We start from the raw sequence: 18,387 nt of genomic DNA, 5'->3' as shown, positions 1-18,387 counted from the left end.
TGTCTTCAGGGACTGTGTTTTTATTTTGGTCACTCCACATTTTGATGCCATCTTACTCTGAATGTGTCCTCTGCTCTGCCTGTGTGTGAGCAGATTGAGAGCGGCTCAGTCTGGAAGCAAGTCTATCAGGACCTGGGAATCCCTGTGCTCAATTCAGCCGCTGGCTACAATGTCAAATGTGCTTACCGCAAGTATGTCCAAATGCTTCCACCACCCCCATATTGCTGTTACTCCGTGTATACAAATCCAATGCCCTGTACTCATGTCCACTCTTTATAATGTAACTGAGATTGATGTGCTTTTTGTATTGTTTGACTTGTTTTTAAGTACAATTTAAGCACACTTTACTTTAACAACCTCCGTTTTAAATAGGCTCAACAATTTTGTTTTTACCTTTGCAAAATTAACTTTTCGCATTTCCAGACTGTTTAAATGGCAAATGCAGGGTTTTTATTCAGTAGTAACTGAAATATATTTTTTCTCTGCTAAAGATGCAATACTATATAGGCATGTTTCGAGAGGCGTAATAAAGTGGATATATCAGGTCTCTTGATCAGTAATGGATCTGATCTCATGTAGGTACTTGTACGGGTTTGAGGAGTACTGCACCTCCACTGCCATCACCTTCCGCATGGACCTCCCACTGAAGCAGGGCCCCAAGGGGGAGCCGAAGCCTGAAGGGGGGGCCGGCAGCATCGTCCCGGTACTCTCGGGTTGTGGCGAAGAGCGGAAAGTCCACCTTGAAGGGGAGCCCAGCAGTGTGCAGCCTGTAATCTGCAAGGTGCTTTCTACTCCCATAGAAGTAATTTTCTATTATGTCAAAATAAAGTATATAGATGTCTTCAGAATTATGATTAAAAACCTGAAAATTACTTAATTTGTGAATATCCACCCCCTTTGTATTAACAACTTAAATAGGTCAGGTGTATTTGCTTGTCTTGATCACACTAAATATGTTAAAACGGTCCACCTACGGGATAGGCTCCAGCATTCCCGCGGCCCTGACAGCAGGATAGCAGTTTGGATAATGGATGGATGGATGGTCCACCTATGTTGATTTCAAAATCCCTGTCACATTATTGCATGATAAATATCGCTGACTTTGTGAGGTTTCTGTGCTGAAACAATACACCAGTCCTGCTGTTATGAAGACCAAGGAACAGCCTGTCGAACTTCAGGGTGACATTGTCCAGGGGCAGAAATGTAGCGATGTCATAAAAAGATTGGCAAAGCTTTTAACATTCTCAGGAGGCGTAAAGCACATTGTAACAAAAAGAACCCGGACACTGCCCAGACCAGGCCATCCTACCAAACCGAGCAACTGGACAAAAGGGGCAATTGTCAGAAGCGATCAAGAGACCATTTAAAACTCACGGGTTGCAGAGCTCATTGGCTGAAATTGGAGAAACTATCTGGCGATCAATAATCTCTCGAGTGCTTCACACATGCTTCTGTGAAAGGAAAAAAAGGGTTCATGTCTGGAGTTTGTGAAAAGCCATGTGACAAATTGTATGACCTTCTGGAAAAAGATTTTGTGGTCCGATTAGTCTGAAGTTGAGCTTTTAGACCTGAAAGCCAAGGGCTATGTTTGCCCCAAACCAGACCCACAACCTACACCATCCCTAGCACCAAACATGGTGGAGGCAGTGTCATGCTATGGGGATGCTTCTAGGAGGGACTGGGAGGCTTGTTGCCATCAAGGGCAAGATGAGTGGAATCATATTAATCCATTTTAGGCAGTAAAAGATATACATTTAGGGGGAATATTAATGTTCCAACTGGACCCAGAGCACACGCCAGAAGGCATGAGGGAATGGCGTAAAGAAATTATTCAATATTATTGAATGGCTGGGCGTCCGGGTGGCGTAGTGGTCTATTTCGTTGCCTACCAACATGGCGATCACTGGTTAGAATCCCTGCATTACCTCCGGCTTGGTCGGGCATCCCTACAGACAAAATTGGCCGTGTCTGCGGGTGGGAAGCCGGATGTGGGTATGTGTCCTGGTCGCTGCACTAGCGCCTCCTCTGATCGGTTGGGGGCGCCTGTTTGGGGGGGGGGCACTGGGGGGAATAGCGTGATCCTCCCACGTGCTACGTTCCCCTGGCGAAACTCCTCACTGTCAGGTGAAAAGAAGCGGCTGGCGACTCTACATGTATCGGAGGAGACATGGTAGTCTGCAGCCCTGCCTGGATCGGCAGAGGGGGTGGAACAGTGACTGGGACGGCTCGGGAGAGTGGGGTAATTAGCCGGATACAATTGGTGAGAAAAAGGGGGGGAAATCCAAAAAAAAAAAAAATATATATATATATATATATATTGAATAAAAAAATATATATATATTGAATGGTCCAGCCATTGCTCAGACTTAAATCCTAGTGAAGATGTGGTATCACATGTATATTCTGTGTCTAATTTGGCAGAGTTGGGACAAATTTGTTTGAACGAATGAGGAAACAATTCGAAATTCAGTGACGTTTATTCAGACACACCTGAGAAATCTCAAAGCTGTAGTTGCTGCCAGAGGCTTAAGTATTGATTCTGGGGAGGAGAGGTTGATACTTTTGTAAGTCTTCCATTTTTAAAAAACAAAAACTTACAGCCCCATAAATTTGTTGAATTTATTATGCTAATGAGGGAAGAAAAAAATGTTTAAGCATTACAATCAGGACTTACAACCGGATCAAGACTTTGAAAGCCCCAGGAGGAGTGGCTGCGTTCTGAAAGCACTGCATATGTGAAACATTTCTCTGAATAACGTCCTTTAGTTTTAAAGACGTTTAGTTTTGTCCAAGCCACTCGGAGTAACTGATGTCATGTACCATACGGGTCCCTCTCTCCCACAGGAGGAGAAAACCGAAACGAGCAGGAGCAAAATGGAGACCGACTCCTCAACGGTCGAGCAGAACAATGGCGGAAACGACGATGATGAGGATGACGAAGACGAAGATTCCCTCAAGGGAGATGCAGACGAAGGGACATCCATGACGTGCCTCGGAGCCGAGAACATCAAGCAGGAGCTTGAGGAGGAGCAAGAACAGGAGCGCAAGAACAACTCTGGGTAGGTGGTCTTCAGTGATGGTTCCTCCGCCAGGGTAGGGTGGTGGTAATATACTACACACGCATGCGCATGCACACACTCGCTAGCTCTGTGACCTCTCCTCAGCCCTAATAGGTCCCTTAACACAACGTCAATACTTTATTCAAAAGTTCCAAAGGAACTTCTGCTCAGACGCAGAAGTATTGTGCGGTTAAAAAGACACGTTCTTATAAGGTTACGCTTGTTATTTTCATTTGCGGACATAATTGGATCATAGGCATATGCTGGCTGCTGAGGAGTAACGGTCCATACTTCAGAGGTTGAACCCCACCCCACCCCGCAACCCGGCCTGCTCTCTAACCACTCCAGAAGTAGCATCAAGGAAGCTTCCCAGCCTGAGCTTGCCTCGCGTCTCCTCTAACAATGCTCTTCCCCGCCGCTCTCTGTGCCACTGTTCTTCCTCACGGCTTAGTTAGTGCCAGCCAGCAGAGACAGCGCAGAGCATCGAAGCCTCTGAAGTCTGCCAGTCCACCGGCATGTGGTGCTGTGTGTGGTTTTTTTTTTTTCTTCTCTCTTGTCATTTGCTCTGCCCTCACCTCATCCTGGCTAGGATTCTTTGAACCTGGCCGGGCTCAGACAGCCAGTCACCGCTCGGCACACGAGCCCACAGCGGATCCCGGCTGTGCGCCTCCCTTTTCGCCTGCTGTACAGATCTCTACTAAAGCTCTCCGCGCTTGGCTCTCTGTCTTTTCTCATGTCGCAGCTTTCCTTGTCCAGCTGTAATCCATGTTCCATGTTAGTAGTGTATGTCAGCGTCGTCTCTGATGTATTTTAGCCTGAAGGAAGGTAGGATTGGAAAGCCATTGTCCTCTTAGAGGGGCAGTAAGGAAAAAAAGAATAACCCTTCTCTCATGGTGCAAAAAAGAAATGGTTTCTCTGCTAAGGCGAATGATTTGGTCACATTTAAATGATTTTTTTCCCCACCCTTTCTGTTTTTTGGGTTTTTTTTTTTTTTTGTTCAAGGCCTGGATTAGTGTTTTCTGTCCACTTGACATCAAGCCTGTGTACTATTTGTTTGGAAGTAAGCCGTTGCCAGCTGTGAGCCAGTTCAATAACTTCAGATTCCTTTTGTAGTTTGAAGGCAACTAAGTTCTTTTTGCGGATTTGATGGACCAAGGACACTTGGTCCTGACTAGTTTCACTGCAGTCAATAACACAGCTGAGTCCACAGACTTACTGCAGCTTTTATATATATGTGTGTGTGTGTGTGTGTGTGTGTGTGTGGTTGTGCGTAGCCGATGTTCCTAAACTTCAGTATTTTCCCAACTTTTACTGTTCCTGGTTTGCTGTACCCCGAGCAGCTTCTTGTATCAAACTCATCTTGAAATAAGTGCAGCGTCTTTAGTGTGGCTTGTGCCGTGTTGGATGGAATATTGCCAAAGGTTGAGTGCCTGAAGCAGCTGTTGTGAAAGGGCTTTTGTGGAGCAGTGTATTGTAGCTGAGCTTTGTGGCAGCAACAGAATTGGATTCCTGTGATTCCTCTATCACGCTGAAGTCTTGCTTTGACTTACTGTGCTGTCCGCCAACCTGTGCTTTGCTTTAATTGCCCACCCTCCGGACCCCCCCCCCCCATACAATCCTTATAGCCGCTCCACCACAGCCCATACCTTAAAGCTTTGGCTTTCACTCACACACAGCTCCCTCCATAGTGCCCCCTCGTGGCTGAGAGAGAGAGAGAGATTGACGACCTAATGGGTGTTGTGTGTTGAGTTTCCCCCATTAAGATGACTGAATCTGATTTTGTCATCTAAGTAACAAACTTGTGTTTATACCTAAACTGTCCATGTTTTGTCCCTTTGAGAGGCCCACTGTCAGTCAGAAAGCTGTGTAGAAGAGGTTATACAGTGCAGTAAAGTAGTAATTTTGGGAGGATGGAAGTATAGATGGTAGCCTTATGATTCATTTGTCTAAGATGAAGTGTTAAGGGAGGAACTGTTTAATACATTTGGGTTAATGGACCTGTTTATGTCATGGGTTTGGACAGAAGAGGATAGTTTGGAATGACAGAAAATGGGCTTGCTAGAACCAGGCAGTGAGGAGGGTAGGTTGGGTTGGGGGCTTTTGACTATGGTCTCCATGGGGCAGTCTAGGGCCAGGAAGTGCTGAACTGTCTTTCTTGCAGGGATGACAGCAGTCAGGATGGGGAGGAAGGGGAGGAGTTTGAGTGTTACCCCCCGGGGATGAAGGTGCAGGTGAGGTATGGGCGAGGCCGAAATCTGAAGACGTACGAGGCCACTGTGAAAGAGGCAGACGTGGAGGGGGGAGAGGTGCTCTACCTGGTGCACTACTGTGGCTGGAACGTCAGGTAAGACAGGACCTGGGGGAGAATCACCTACTGTCTATATTCACCCTCTTAAAAACAAACAAACAAAGACTTCTTTTACCGTTGATTCAGCTCAATGGATTACCACTAAGTGGGTATCCTGACAGCTATAACTGATACCCCCCTTTCTTCACAATTTTACTTCATCTAATCCGGTCCTTCTGATGGATCACAATGAGCCATCTAGTGGCCAAAAAAGAATTGGGTCAATATGTGACATTCCTCAGCTTTCCTCGCTCAGTTCTGACTGAGTCCCCTGTCTGTCTGTCCCCCTGCTGTCTGTCTCACTTGAGTCTACAGACGGGCTAATATTTTAGCCAATTTATTCCTGGCAATGGTTTTAGCTTATTCATTTTCACCAAAAATTGAATTAAAATGCTGCAACAACAAATTATTGTAATGCTTGGTAACTTGGAAAGGCCAACTAAACTGCTGCTACACTCACCTCTACCTCTCAACCCTCTCCCCCCCTCCCCAGTGGGTCAGGGTTAACGCAGTGTTAAGTAGAGTGTTAGGGTACCATGACACGGAGGTTAACTTCCCTGCTTTCTAGTGAGACCAGTTAACGTATCTTACCATCTCGTTGTTATGTGGTCCTCTAGCACTCTATAAGAGGGGGTTTTCTTTGCATTGTGTCTGTTGTATGTGATGTGACAATTTCATTTCTTCATTCAACCCAAGTAGCACCGTGGTACTGTTGGAACTTCAGTGAGTGTGTTTTTTTTGTAGTTGTTGGTTTTCATGTTTCTTTCCTCATCGTTAAGGTTTCTCTCTTTCCACACAATATCACTGGATCGCTGTTGAAGCTTCTTTTATCACAGCAACAAGTTTGGGGTCAGGCGTCAGCAGTCTCTATATGGAGGGTTTTGAGTGTGTGTGTGTGTGTGTGTGTGTCTTTGAGAAGATTGCATATTCAATTCCTGAGACGTGGTTGATGATATGAGTTCTTTTCTCTGTATTTTTCATTAGATATGATGAATGGATCAAGGCAGACAAGATTGTTCGGCCAGCCAATAAGAATGTACCAAAAATCAAACATCGCAAAAAAATAAAGGTATGCAGAGTTTGGGAGGGTCAAGAGGTTTCTGTTTAGGGTTTTTGTTTTGTTCAGCTCAATTTTTAAATTTTTACCGGCTAATGAATCACTGATCATATTAAACACCAACAGAACAAAGCAGAAAGGGAGCGAGACCGACTGGAGAGGCTCAATGAACGAGAAGACTTCGGACCATCCCCCAACAACAACCGTGTCCCACGCTCATCCAAGTCCGGACCTGGTCAGGATGTCTTTTCTAAGATGGACGACGGTGAGGACAAAGGGACTCAGCAGTCTCCAGTCAAGTCTATAGAAATTACTTCTATCCTCAATGGCCTGCAAGGTAGCAACACTCGTGAGCCTGTAGTCCCCATGCACACTTAAAGCAGATTAGGACATGTTTAACTCTGAAGTGTTTGTTGTTTTATCGTTCTGTTGTACTACATGTGAAGCTCATCGTTTTCTTTTCTCATCCCCCTTAGCCTCTGAGATTTCCACAGATGAGAGTGAGCATGAGGATGAAGAAGGAGAGCATAATGAAGACAATAGACCGGGTTGCTGCAGTGGCCTCAGGAAGGGTATCCCAGATCCCTCACAAGCATCAGATAGTTGGGAGAGCAGGGCCCCTCCTGAAGTATCCAAATCTTCTTCATCCTTGGGCAAGAGCCCAGATCCGGCCAGTCCAGAGGTACCAGAGGTAGGGAAGCGCCGAAGCCAAACAGAGTTGGAAGGAGAGGCAAGCACCAGGAAAAGGAAATCGGAAAGTTCGGCAGAGAGGACCCCCAAAGGCCCGTCCAAAGCCAAGACCAGGAATACCAGAAGTGCAGACTGGTTACCAGGAGGTTCCCCCAGAAAGCACGAGGAGAGAGGTGCCGGGGAAGACAGGGGGGCTTCATCCAGCAGCAGCTCAGAAGATGAAGGGGCACCGCGTGCTGAGTCCCAGACCGGGGAAAGTGAGCGAAGCCGGCCAAAAACAAAAGGTTCCCCCTCTAAGAAGTATAATGGCATGAAGGAAAAAACTAAAACTGGCCGACCCGCTGGATTCTGGGAAATCCCTGACAAGAGGGTCAAAATGGCTGGCAGTGGAGAGGAGAGGCCTGCCATTCGGACCAAGGGCCAAAAGGATGTGTGGTCTAGCATCCAGGCCCAGTGGCCCAAGAAAACTCTGAAGGAGTTGTTTTCTGACTCGGATACAGAAGCTGCGAACTCACCTCCCCCTGCTGTGCCCTCAGGTCTAGAGGAGCCCAGAGCAGAACAAGATGCAGGGCAGGAGGACGAAGCCTCGGAGGAACAGATGGACAATGAGAAACTTCAAGAGTTTCCCAGCAGTGGCAGTAACTCTGTCCTCAATACTCCACCAACCACACCTGAGTCCCCTTCATTGGGAGGCAGTACTATGGAAGACTCTGTCCAAGCACCACCTCCCTCCCCTCCACCGTCCATGGCGCCCATCTTGCCTTCAGAAACTGTCCCAGCTGCCCTTCCACCAGCACCCACGCAAGAGGAGGCCGCAGGAGGCCGTAGCGAGACCGACAGCAGTACAGTGGAGGTGGAAAGTCTAGGTGGGGAGCTGCAAGACCTGCCCCAGGATGAGGAGGCTGCGTCCCCCTCCAAGGCCTTCGACGGTAGCCTCTCCTGCAATAGCAACTGCAGTTTAGAGCTGAGCAGCAGCAGCCAACAGGAGAGCGAACAGAAATCCAAAGGTTTGACTGATGGTAAGTATGCTTTACCAAATGCTTTTCATGTCACAAAAGTAAGTTTTTGTTGTCATACAATGTAGGTACTTGAGGGAGAAATAATTGTATAAAGCTGTCAGCATATATCACAATCTGTCTTTTCCTTCTCTCTTCATGCAATTGCTTTGTAGCATCTGCGAGTCAGAAGCGGCAAAAAGAATCACAGACAGGTGGCACCTCAAAGAAACACAAGCCTAACCGTAAGAGCCTAGGTGTGCCTCCCAAAAAGAACAGGAAAACAGGTAAGAGGAGCTGTCCAGATATACTGCTAGCAGGAAAGTCACTTCCCATGTTGACTTGCATGCCAATGAATACTTCCAATATCGCTGTCAACCTTACGATTTTCTGTCATTCTCGCCAAGAACATGCAGAGTCAGTGTTGATTTATGAATTTAAAGTTACTATGTGTTAATCTTTAATCAACTGTCATCAATCATACAAGTCTTGGTAAAAAAAAAAAAGAAGACAAAAACCTATAGAATATAGTAACATATACATATATAGTATGAATCAAGAAAACTAGTAAATGTTTGTGTATTATATTTGAATTTCAGTGTTGGAAATTTCAGTTTAAAAGTTTGAAATTTAAACACCGGCACTTGGTTGTCAACAGAGTATTGTGAACCTTCTTCTATCTAGATGTGAGGGGTGAAAGCCTCTGCCATTTCTTCCCCTTCCCTGTTCTTGAAACAACAGATTCAGCAGTAGAGTTAAGAGTACAGCTAAGTTGGAGTCTATGCAGCATTCATTAAAATTGTGTTTTTATGATGAATGGTTTCAGTGACTCGGGTCCATTTTGTAAGCCATTATTAAATAACCCTTTAACCAGCTTGCTTGACGCTATATTAAGATGCAGATTGCCTCTCTCTTCTAGCCAACAGCAGTGACAGTGAGGATCAGTCTGTTGTCGAAGGCGCTGCCAAATCACCGGCATCTAAGAACAACACACCAGACGTAAAGGCTGCCATTTTGCCCAAGTGCCCTGGGCGAACTCCGCCTTCGAGCCATAAATACCACAAGCAGGGTGACCCTGACCATGCCCATCACCGTGAACACCATGGGAGAACGCCACGCGTCTATAAGTGGAGTTTCCAGATGTGTAAGTATCAGACTGATAACTAATTAATATATTGGGCTAGACTGGAAACGAAAGAAAACTGGGCCAGTCCAAATTAGTCTCTTCTCTTTATCAAGATTCAAAACGTGTTTGAACTAATTTCTGTTTTGCTCTGTAGCCATTTTAAAGTCTTCTTTGTCTGTTTTAACGAGTACTCACTTTGGTTTTGATTGTGCTGTACAATGATATTAAACACGTTAATCATTTAGAAAAGCTCTTTTTACCATCAAAGAGAGCACATTACAGAGCAGAAGAAGAACTGTCTCTAAAAGTGTTGTTTTTTTCCACTTAGCGGACTTGGAGAAGATGAGTAGTCTGGAGAGGATCTCATTCCTTCAGGAGAAGCTTCAAGACATCAGGAACCACTACCTCTCGCTCAAATCTGAGGTAGCCTCCATCGACCGACGAAGGAAACGCATGAAGAAGAAAGAGCGGGAAAGTGAGTCGACGAATTCTTGTGATCTTGTTTTTTTTAAGATGGCAGTGTTAGTTTCCCTCCACAGTTGAGAGGTTGCTCTGAGTGTAAACAGTCCTTATCAACCGCCTCTGTTCTGTCTACACAGGCACAGTGGCTGCTTCCTCCTCTTCCTCCTCCTCCTCCTCCTCCTCACCGTCCTCCAGCTCGTTGACTGCGGCGGTCATGCTGACCTTGGCGGACCCACCAGTTTCATCCTCATCCTCATCTTCTCAGAACTCGGGGGTATCAGTGGAGTGCAGGTGACAGGGAGTACCAGCAAGCAGCCACCGCACTAAGCACTTAACCAGCACCATGGCACCACCTACCCCGCTCTCGGCCAATGGGACAGACAAGTCAACTTCCACGTTGTAACTCCTGGGGCACAAAAAACCACACTAGAGACAAACTGAGAAACAACAAAACAAGCACTATTTTCTATTGACAACTGTTTCTTTGGCAAGCTAATGGCACTTAAGTGCACTTTTGTGAAGATTGTGTAAGGGGAAGAATTTGTCAAAAAAAAAAAAAAGTACACAATTGTCTTTTGCGCTCTTTAATTGATAAACGTTTATAAGAATTGTTTTTTGCAAGCAATAATTCTTTCCATTTGATAAAGTTGTATTGTCTTGGCTTGGGAATGATCTCCTGTGAAGACCCCTCTGCGTTTTGTCCTTTATATGCCAATATGGCACAGCCAGTGCCATTTTGTTGATAGGGATTCAGAGGAACGGTGGCATTAAATGTAGGGCTGGGCGATATGGACAAAATCAAATATCACGATATTTTTTCGACCGAATACCTCGATATCGATATTTTGACGGTATTGTTGAGATGACTATTGGTGCTCTCACAAAATATTTTCACAATGACATGTTTGATAAACACTCGTTAGTAATGTGGATATGACGTCCAAACAGGTAGAGATATAGAATAGCTAGAACAGTGTAATAAATTCAGAAAATTGCATCTTTTTATCAGTCATAGTGCCAACATTCAAAGTTCCGACTCTCACCTCCACACTCCTGCTCTCCCACTGCCTCTGGACATGCCTTCCCCCTCTCCTTCTCCTTTGCTCAACAGTAGCATAGTTTCCACCGGCACCCTGCTGACCAACCGTACTGGTGGTGGTCATTGGTAACCCATGCTTTCATGGTAACCCTCATTTCATTTTTAACATGTGCCTGCACATTGTTTTTAATGACAGTAAATTGAATTGAATGCTTTGACTGATCCGGTATGGAAATCTGATTTATGATCCGCATATTTGATTTGGCAAAGATTTTACACCGGATGCCGTCCCTGACGCAACCCTCCCCATTTATCCGGGCTTGGGACCGGCACTAAGAATGCACTGGCTCGTGCATCCTCAGTGGCTGGGTTGCATCTTTTTACTGTAATGCAGCCTTTAAATCCAGGAAAAGACAACTCTTATGTCATATCACGATATCCAAAACCCTAGACAATATCTAGTCTTATATCACGATATCGATAAAATATCGATCTATTGCCCAGCCCTAACAAAATGTAACTTTGTCACATGTTTCTCCGTCTGTCCTCAACTCTTAAAGGCCTTCATACGGTGTATAAACCACACACGGTTGACTATTCTCCACCCACGTACAGGAACGACGTCCTGTACATGTTTGCATCAAGTGAGTAGGTGGTGAAGGATTGGGATTTAGATCATTATATATCCGCTGACAGCCACAGTGGATGAATCTGGAATGATACTGTAGTGCCTTTCTGTTCTTTTCTACGGGGCACTTTGAGAAAGGACAGCACTTTACCTGGTCCTACTCTCAAATCAAAGGGTCAACTGAGCATATTGTGACTCTTCCAAAAGGCTGAAGAATACTGTATGAATAAGCAGGCAGTCAAGGGCTGTGCCTGACAGATAATGACGGTCTCTATCAGAATATGGTAATATTTGACATGATTGTGAAAGATGAAGCAGAGCTCCTATACTGGGTCACCCATAATCTACTACTGAATACTCACCCCGCTTGGGCACAACCTTTGTTTGGCAGTATAAAATGTGCAATGAACGGTGGCAGGTGTAATGGTTACATTTCCTCAGTTTTTCAGTCTTTTGAAATGCCTTTGCTCTTTTCTCAACAAGTGTTTTATTCTGAATACTTATTTAATCATCCGCTCAAATCGTTAAGATTGAGTGCACTTGTAAGAGTTTGACTGTACAATTCTACAGTCGGATTAGCTTATATTTACATGCAGCCACGAGAGGTATTTACACTATTGTGTGTACCCCCGAACAAACGAACTGAAATCACCACCCCCAAAACTGCAATAGTCGGCAGATCAAAAAGTCAATTGTTTTGATTTTAAGTTAAAGCCCCCCTCCCCTTTCACATTTAATCGGTAATGACGTGCCGGTTTTCTCACCATCCGTTTTAAGCAGACTTCTTCTACTCCTCCCTACCAAAAAAAAAAATATGTTAGGTTCTGTTCCGTATACTATGACCAGAATAACGATAAAGATATTGTAAATGTGCATTTATAACAGTGACGTATGTGTATACATTTCCAGAGACATCTCCAGTGTTTCCTCTGTATAGACTCCCTACTGTACGATAACCCGAGGTTATGTTTTGTTTGGCACTTGTATGTAACTGTATGCTTTTTGTTATACATTTGTATATTGAGAAGTGTTTGGAGTCGAGCTATTTAATATCTTGCACTGTTAATAACGTGTACTTTTCTGTACAGACAGTTTTATGGGTTTAACTGTAGTTTCAGTGTAAATACTGAGCATGACTGCCCCCCCCTCCCTTTGCCCCTCACTCTCGTCCCCTTGTTGGGGCGGTTCTCCTTTATTTTGTTTTGTTTGGGGTTTTCTCTGTCGCTTTAAAGAACTTTGTGTCCCCCTCACCCCCTTTAAAAGTTTGTTTTGGTTTTGTTTAGTTCGTATGGAGTGTCCTCTGTGTTAACTTGTGCTTGTACCGGAAGTGAGTCGTGGAGTTCGCCATCCGGGCCCCTCGGCTGAGGCGGAGACGGGCCCGGAATGGGGGGGGGGACGGTTTGAATCACAGTATGAGAGAACGAGATGGGGTTCCTTTGAAAAAAGCTTTTTAGTATTTATTAGGGTCGTCTAACGACGGCCATTGTGTAATTTATTGTACAAATGTAAGCAAAACAGAAGCCTCTGTTTGAAATAAATGCCATAGTTTGTGAAGTACACCGTGTGTCCGCCGCCCCGCATTTAGCCGCAGGAGCGCGAGGCTCCGATTTCTTGTTCGTCTGCGTCAATTCATGTCCTTGGCTGCGCGCGCCCTCCCAATCGTTCCGGGCGGTGCCACGTGACGACGGTCTTCTTCGTGTCGGGCGCTGCGCGACCTGCGCAGTCGGCTTCCTGCTACAGCAGCCTCGCTGGCTAGCCTAGCCAGTTAGCGGCGCGCTGGGCTGATCAGCGAGCGGCAATAAACGACACGATGGGGGGTAAAACGAGCACGATTGTCGCCGGGGTGTGCGGCGCCATCTTCCTCGGATATTGTGTTTATTTCGACAACAAACGACGGAGCGATCCAGACTTCAAGAAGAAGCTACGCGAACGTAAGTGGAAGGAACTAAACGGGGGGGGGGGGGTTAGCAAGCTAACGTGGGAAGCTAGCGACTGTGCTAAAACGGTGTGCAGAGAGAGACGGATAAATGCAAGCGCGTGTGCTAGCTAACTGCTAACTATGAGCTAGCCACATGCCCGTTGCCATGCCGTTATCGTAGCTAGCGTTAAACTAATTTACTGTCCCAAGTCTAAATGAATGTTTTGATGCAGGCAGGAGGAAGCAGAACGCATCCAAAGAGACCCCTGGGCTGACAAGGGTAGGGTACCTTATATAAAAGAATACCAGACAATTAACTACTGAAATAAGTCGGGGTTTTTTTTCTGACTTCAATTTCCTTATCATTAAAGCTGCCAGATTTAAAGGATGCGGAAGCTGTGCAGAAATTCTTCCTGGAGGAAATCCAACTAGGAGAGGAGCTCCTTTCTCAAGGTGAGAAACGCAAAAGATTGATGTCGTTAGCCCTGACGTGTCTGCGTCAGAATTGTGATGTGTGGTTAGAGTTTGAACCGTGGATTTCTCCATTTGTCTTGTCACCCATGCTGCGTGCAAGACGCTGCGTGGAGGTGTTTAGGAGAGATGGCAGTAGAGTGGAGAAGAAGTGTTCAATTCAATTTTATTATCATTAAAAACAATGTGCAGGCACATGTTAAAAATGAAATGAGGGCTGTGGCTTCACCAATCAGTGCAAAACAGACACAGACAAACGGTACTGACTGGTACTGGTACTGATTTTCAAGAATAAGGGTGATATGCAGAGCTGTAGTAACTACAGAGGTATAAAGTTGATCAGCCACAGCTTGCTGTTATGGGAAAGCGTGGTGGAAGCTAGGTTTAGAGGAGAGGTGATGATTAGTGAGCAGCAGTATGGTTTTAGGCCAAGGAAGAGCACTGCAGATGCGATGTTTTATTTGAGAATGTTGATGGAGAAGTATAGAGAAGGTCAGAAGGAATTGCATTGTGTCTTTGTAGACTTAGAGAATGCATATGACATGGCCAGGTGTGATATTGTATGAGGAAGTCGGGAGCGGCAGAGACATATGTAAGAGTGGTGCAGGATATGTATGAGGGCAGTGTGACTGTGGTGAGGTGTGGGGTAGGAATGACGGATTGGTTCAAGGTAGAGCTGGGATTACATCAAAGATCGGCTCTGAGCCCATTCTTGTTTACAGTGGTGATGGACAGGTTGATGGCCGAGATCAGGCAGGAGTCTCTGGACTGTGATGTTCGCGGATGACAAAGTGATCTGTTGTGAGAGTAGGGTGCAGGTTGAGGTATGCACTGGAGAGAAGAGGCATTGAAGTCAGTAGGTTCAAGATAGAATACATATGTGTGAACGAGAGGGAGGACAGCGTCGTCATCATCGGTGGTCACTGGGGGTCAAGTATGACTGTCCTCCCTCTGGGTCCCTCTGTGGGTCCTCAGGTGGGTGTAGAGGTCGATCCTGGAGCCACATAATAGGAGGACGCCTGCGCGTGACAGCTTTTACGTGAAGTGGCTGATGCACCTGCAGCCACCACACGATCCTTGGCAGGGGGTGGCCAGAGTCCAATGGCATGGAGAACCAAGATGATTGGGGACCACCCTCTGTTGCAGCCTTCATCCGCCTTCACTGCTGTTTTGACCGGGAAACATCATCCGTCAGTTCCGCCATTGAGGTTTTTGCTGGATTGTGCTTCATCTGGAACCTCTCCCTTGACCTATCTGCCTTGGTTGACCCTACCAGGAGTCAAGCTCTGGACGGCATAGCTCTTGGGATCATTGGTACACACAAGCTTCTCCATCACAGCAAGGAAGCGATCCAGGATGCAAGGAGTAGATGTGGCAAAGGTGGATGAGCTTAAATACTTGGAGACAACTGTTCAAAGTAATGGGGAGTGCAGAAGTGCGGTAAAGAAGAGAGTCCAGGCTGGGTGGAGAAGAGTGTCAGGAGTGATTTGCAACAGAAGGGTTACCAGCAAGAGTGAAAGGGAAGATTTACAAGATGGTAGTGAGACTAGCTATGTTGTATGGTTTGTAGATGGTGGTACTGATGAAAAGACAGGAGGTGGAGCTGGAGGTGGCAGAGTTGAAGAATGTAAGATTTTCGTTGGGAGTGATGAAGAAGGACAGAATTAGGAACATATTAGAGGGACAGCTCAGGTTGGAGGATTTGGAGACAAAGCAAGAGAGGCAAGATTGAGATGGTTTGGACATGTGTGGAGGATTGATGCTGGGTATATTGGGAGAAGGATGCTGAATATGGAGCTGCCAGGGAAGAGGAGAAGAGGAAGGCCAAAGAGGAGGTTTATGGATGTGGTGAGGGAGGACATGCAGGTGGTTGATGTAACAGAGGAAGAAGCAGAGGACAGGAAGAGATGGAAACAGATGATCCGCTGTGGTGACCCCTAACGGGAGCAGCCAGAGGAGAAGACTATGCTTCATTCAAGATTAGTGTTGTGTCATTTGCAAACGATTCTTTTGGGTGAACGAACTTGACTGAACTGAATCACTTTGTGAAACGGGCCGTTCACTTCTCAGTCAGTTGTGAGCAAATGTAAAATCTCACCCCCTTTCGTAGTTTACAAAAAACACGTGGCTGAGCATGTTCAGTGATTCATTCACCAAACAAACAAAGTGAATGTGAGCCCCGAGTGACAGAAAGTCGCTGAATCGCTCAAGCCTGCCCCCTCCCTCTCTCTCATGTCTTGAAGTAGGAGGTAGTACCAACTATTTTATTTAATAATTGGGTGTCACGAAAATATATGTGCTGTCGGACTTTGTTGAATCAGCTTTCAGTTTGCAAACGGCCTTTATCTAACTAAATTCTGAGCTCACTGGCTTATCCTTCACGAACAACCCTTCTTCGTTCACTAGTTAGCGAACTGAACTGAACGTTCAGCCGTTTCAGTTCAGTGAGTGGAACTACACAGCTGGAGCTTCGGTCAAGCACTGAACGATTCGAATCTTTTGAACAAATCTTTTTAATGAACTGATGCTAATGATTCAGTACGTTGAAAAGAATTGCTTTGCCCATCAAGACAATTCAGAAACAGCGTTTGTTAAAAAAAAAAGAAGAAAAAGTCTGACATCCGACTTGGGAAGAAAATGAACAGAACTCTGGTCGAACTCGGGCATCTTTTCAGAGCTCTGAATTATCCAGCTGGTGGCATCACAGCAAGAAAAATGGGGGGAAAAAACTGCATACATGTTCATTTATGTAGCTAGATTTATCAAGAAAGTAATTTTACTATAAGGAAATATCTAGCATGAATAATATGTCAATATTCAAGTTTTTCCATGGGCATCAGTGTATTTAGCTTTCTTTTTCTTTTGCCTGTGAACACGTGACATCGGAAGTTGGACATTTCTAATTGGAGTTCTGAGTTGTCTTGAAAGCAGCGTTATACTGACAAGCTTTGCTGGATTTGTTAGCTCAGACACTTGTAAACACAGTCCCAAATACAGAGTTAACCAATAATAATTATAATAAGAGCGAGGGCAGGTCAAAAACTAATGGATTACTTTTATTTTGTTTCTCTTTAAATTATGCATGTTTACCTAACGATACATGTGGGATCTTGTAATTACCAACTCATCGTTGTATAGATACAACTTTTCCCACTGTCTGCATACTTTCATCTTTCCAAAACACAAGAGCACCCTGTTATACTTGCTGGTTGTACTGCATCGGTTGTAGCGGGTGAACTACGCCCCTGACACAAGCTAGCTCAGTGACCGTGATACGCGGGTTCTCCTGTCTGTTTCCTGCAAAACCCAGGAGACTATGAGAAGGGAGTGGATCATCTGACCAATGCTATAGCGGTGTGTGGCCAGCCACAGCAGCTGCTTCAGGTACTCCAGCAGACGCTGCCGCCGCCAGTTTTCCAGATGCTGCTGACCAAGCTGCCCACTGTCAGCCAGGTGAGGATGCCTTCCCTCTGACTACTCTTTTGCTTCCCTGTTAACTTTGATCCTGTTACACGTTAATGGCTTTCTGGCCGAGCATCCTCAGTAAACCCCCTAGTTTCTATGCTTGGCCTCTGGGAAAATGAAGGATGCAAGATCAAGCTTAGAGTCATCCAAAGCTGGGGGCCTTGTGTCAGTTGCCCTCGGTTATTTCAGCTCTCAGACAGGCGTGGTAAATGCACATCGTAAGTAGTCATCAGGTGTTTCTTGATGCTTTGTCTGATTGCTTCTTTATTTCCTTCGCAGAAAATTGTGAGTGCTCAGTCCTTGACAGAAGATGACGTGGAATAAGGGAGTGTATGTGAATGGCGTAACCGAGCCTGATATGTCGCGTAAAGGGACGTCACAACGGCCATGGTCTCGTGTGTCTGGGCATGTATACGTGTCAGGTGAAAAGCTGACTGTGAATGTATGAATCCTGCATTGGATGTTAGATGACATCAGTCCCTTTGCCACTGTACAGCTGGTCCAGAATGTCTATTACTTTCTTGCACCTCCGCAAAGCATAAAACATTCCATATCTGTCACTCTGCCCCCAATAACTCATACGTTTTTATTATCCCTCCATCTTCCCTCCACTAATTCCCCCAAGTTAACCTTGTATGGTCACTGTCCATGTAAACTCTATAGTATGCTGTATGACGAATAAAAAATGAAAGAGAATGTCCCAGATGTAATTTATAGACACGAAATGCTGTAGCATAACTTGCATTAAATGCTTTTTTAATAACCATGCTGGTCTTATCTTTGTTTTGAATTAAGACGGGCAGGGGCATTAAGAGGGGCTGGTTTTTGATGTGACAATGGTTTGAGATGTCAGTGAAGTGTTATTTTCGTAGTCCCAATACTGCACATCTGCGCAGTGGTTAGTGCGGTTGTCTCGCAGCAAGAAGGTCCTGGGTTCGAGCCCTGGGGTAGCCCAACCTTGGGGGGTCGTCCTCTGTGTGGAGTTTGCATGTTCTCCCTGTGTCTGCATGGGTTTCCTCCCACAGTCCAAAGACATGCAGGTCAGGCGACTCGGCTGTACTAAATTGTCCCTAGGTGTGAATGTGTGTGATGGCCTGGCGGCCTGTCCGGGGTGTCTCCCCGCCTGCCGC

General features: G+C 45.6%; 2 protein-coding genes and 1 non-coding gene across 4 annotated transcripts in view; all 3 read left to right on the top strand.

Annotated features, from left to right (window-relative positions):
- arid4b (AT-rich interaction domain 4B) overlaps nucleotides 1-12,960 on the top strand; it is a 53,143-nt gene extending 40,183 nt beyond the window's left edge. The window contains exons 14-24 of one of the 2 annotated variants that reach the window (XM_056291617.1): nucleotides 94-191; nucleotides 580-781; nucleotides 2,845-3,059; nucleotides 5,221-5,403; nucleotides 6,391-6,475; nucleotides 6,590-6,800; nucleotides 6,940-8,172; nucleotides 8,325-8,435; nucleotides 9,068-9,292; nucleotides 9,603-9,749; nucleotides 9,874-12,960. In XM_056291617.1, coding sequence (XP_056147592.1) covers nucleotides 94-191; nucleotides 580-781; nucleotides 2,845-3,059; nucleotides 5,221-5,403; nucleotides 6,391-6,475; nucleotides 6,590-6,800; nucleotides 6,940-8,172; nucleotides 8,325-8,435; nucleotides 9,068-9,292; nucleotides 9,603-9,749; nucleotides 9,874-10,031 — 2,868 coding nt within the window. In that variant the 3' untranslated portion in view covers nucleotides 10,032-12,960. Of the gene's footprint in view, nucleotides 1-93; nucleotides 192-579; nucleotides 803-2,844; nucleotides 3,060-5,220; nucleotides 5,404-6,390; nucleotides 6,476-6,589; nucleotides 6,801-6,939; nucleotides 8,173-8,324; nucleotides 8,436-9,067; nucleotides 9,293-9,602; nucleotides 9,750-9,873 lie in introns of both variants that reach the window. The other variant, XM_056291616.1, reaches the window with a different exon arrangement.
- A 147-nt stretch (nucleotides 12,961-13,107) lies between these two features.
- tomm20a (translocase of outer mitochondrial membrane 20) lies at nucleotides 13,108-18,024 on the top strand. The gene is made up of 5 exons (XM_056291619.1): nucleotides 13,108-13,334; nucleotides 13,555-13,601; nucleotides 13,693-13,774; nucleotides 17,103-17,245; nucleotides 17,537-18,024. The coding sequence occupies exons 1-5, from the start codon at nucleotides 13,214-13,216 to the stop codon at nucleotides 17,579-17,581; spliced, it is 438 nt and encodes a 145-aa protein (XP_056147594.1). The 5' UTR covers nucleotides 13,108-13,213; the 3' UTR covers nucleotides 17,582-18,024.
- LOC130123321 (small nucleolar RNA SNORA14) lies at nucleotides 17,325-17,459 on the top strand. The gene has a single exon (XR_008811304.1). It is a non-coding gene; the product is annotated as a small nucleolar RNA SNORA14 (small nucleolar RNA).
- Nucleotides 18,025-18,387: the final 363 nt, after the last annotated feature.

Source organism: Lampris incognitus, chromosome 13, assembly GCF_029633865.1.
Source record: "Lampris incognitus isolate fLamInc1 chromosome 13, fLamInc1.hap2, whole genome shotgun sequence".
Classification (NCBI taxonomy): domain Eukaryota; kingdom Metazoa; phylum Chordata; class Actinopteri; order Lampriformes; family Lampridae; genus Lampris; species Lampris incognitus.
The sequence above is the reverse complement of the archived record's forward strand: the minus strand, read 5'-3'. Positions and strand labels throughout refer to the sequence as shown.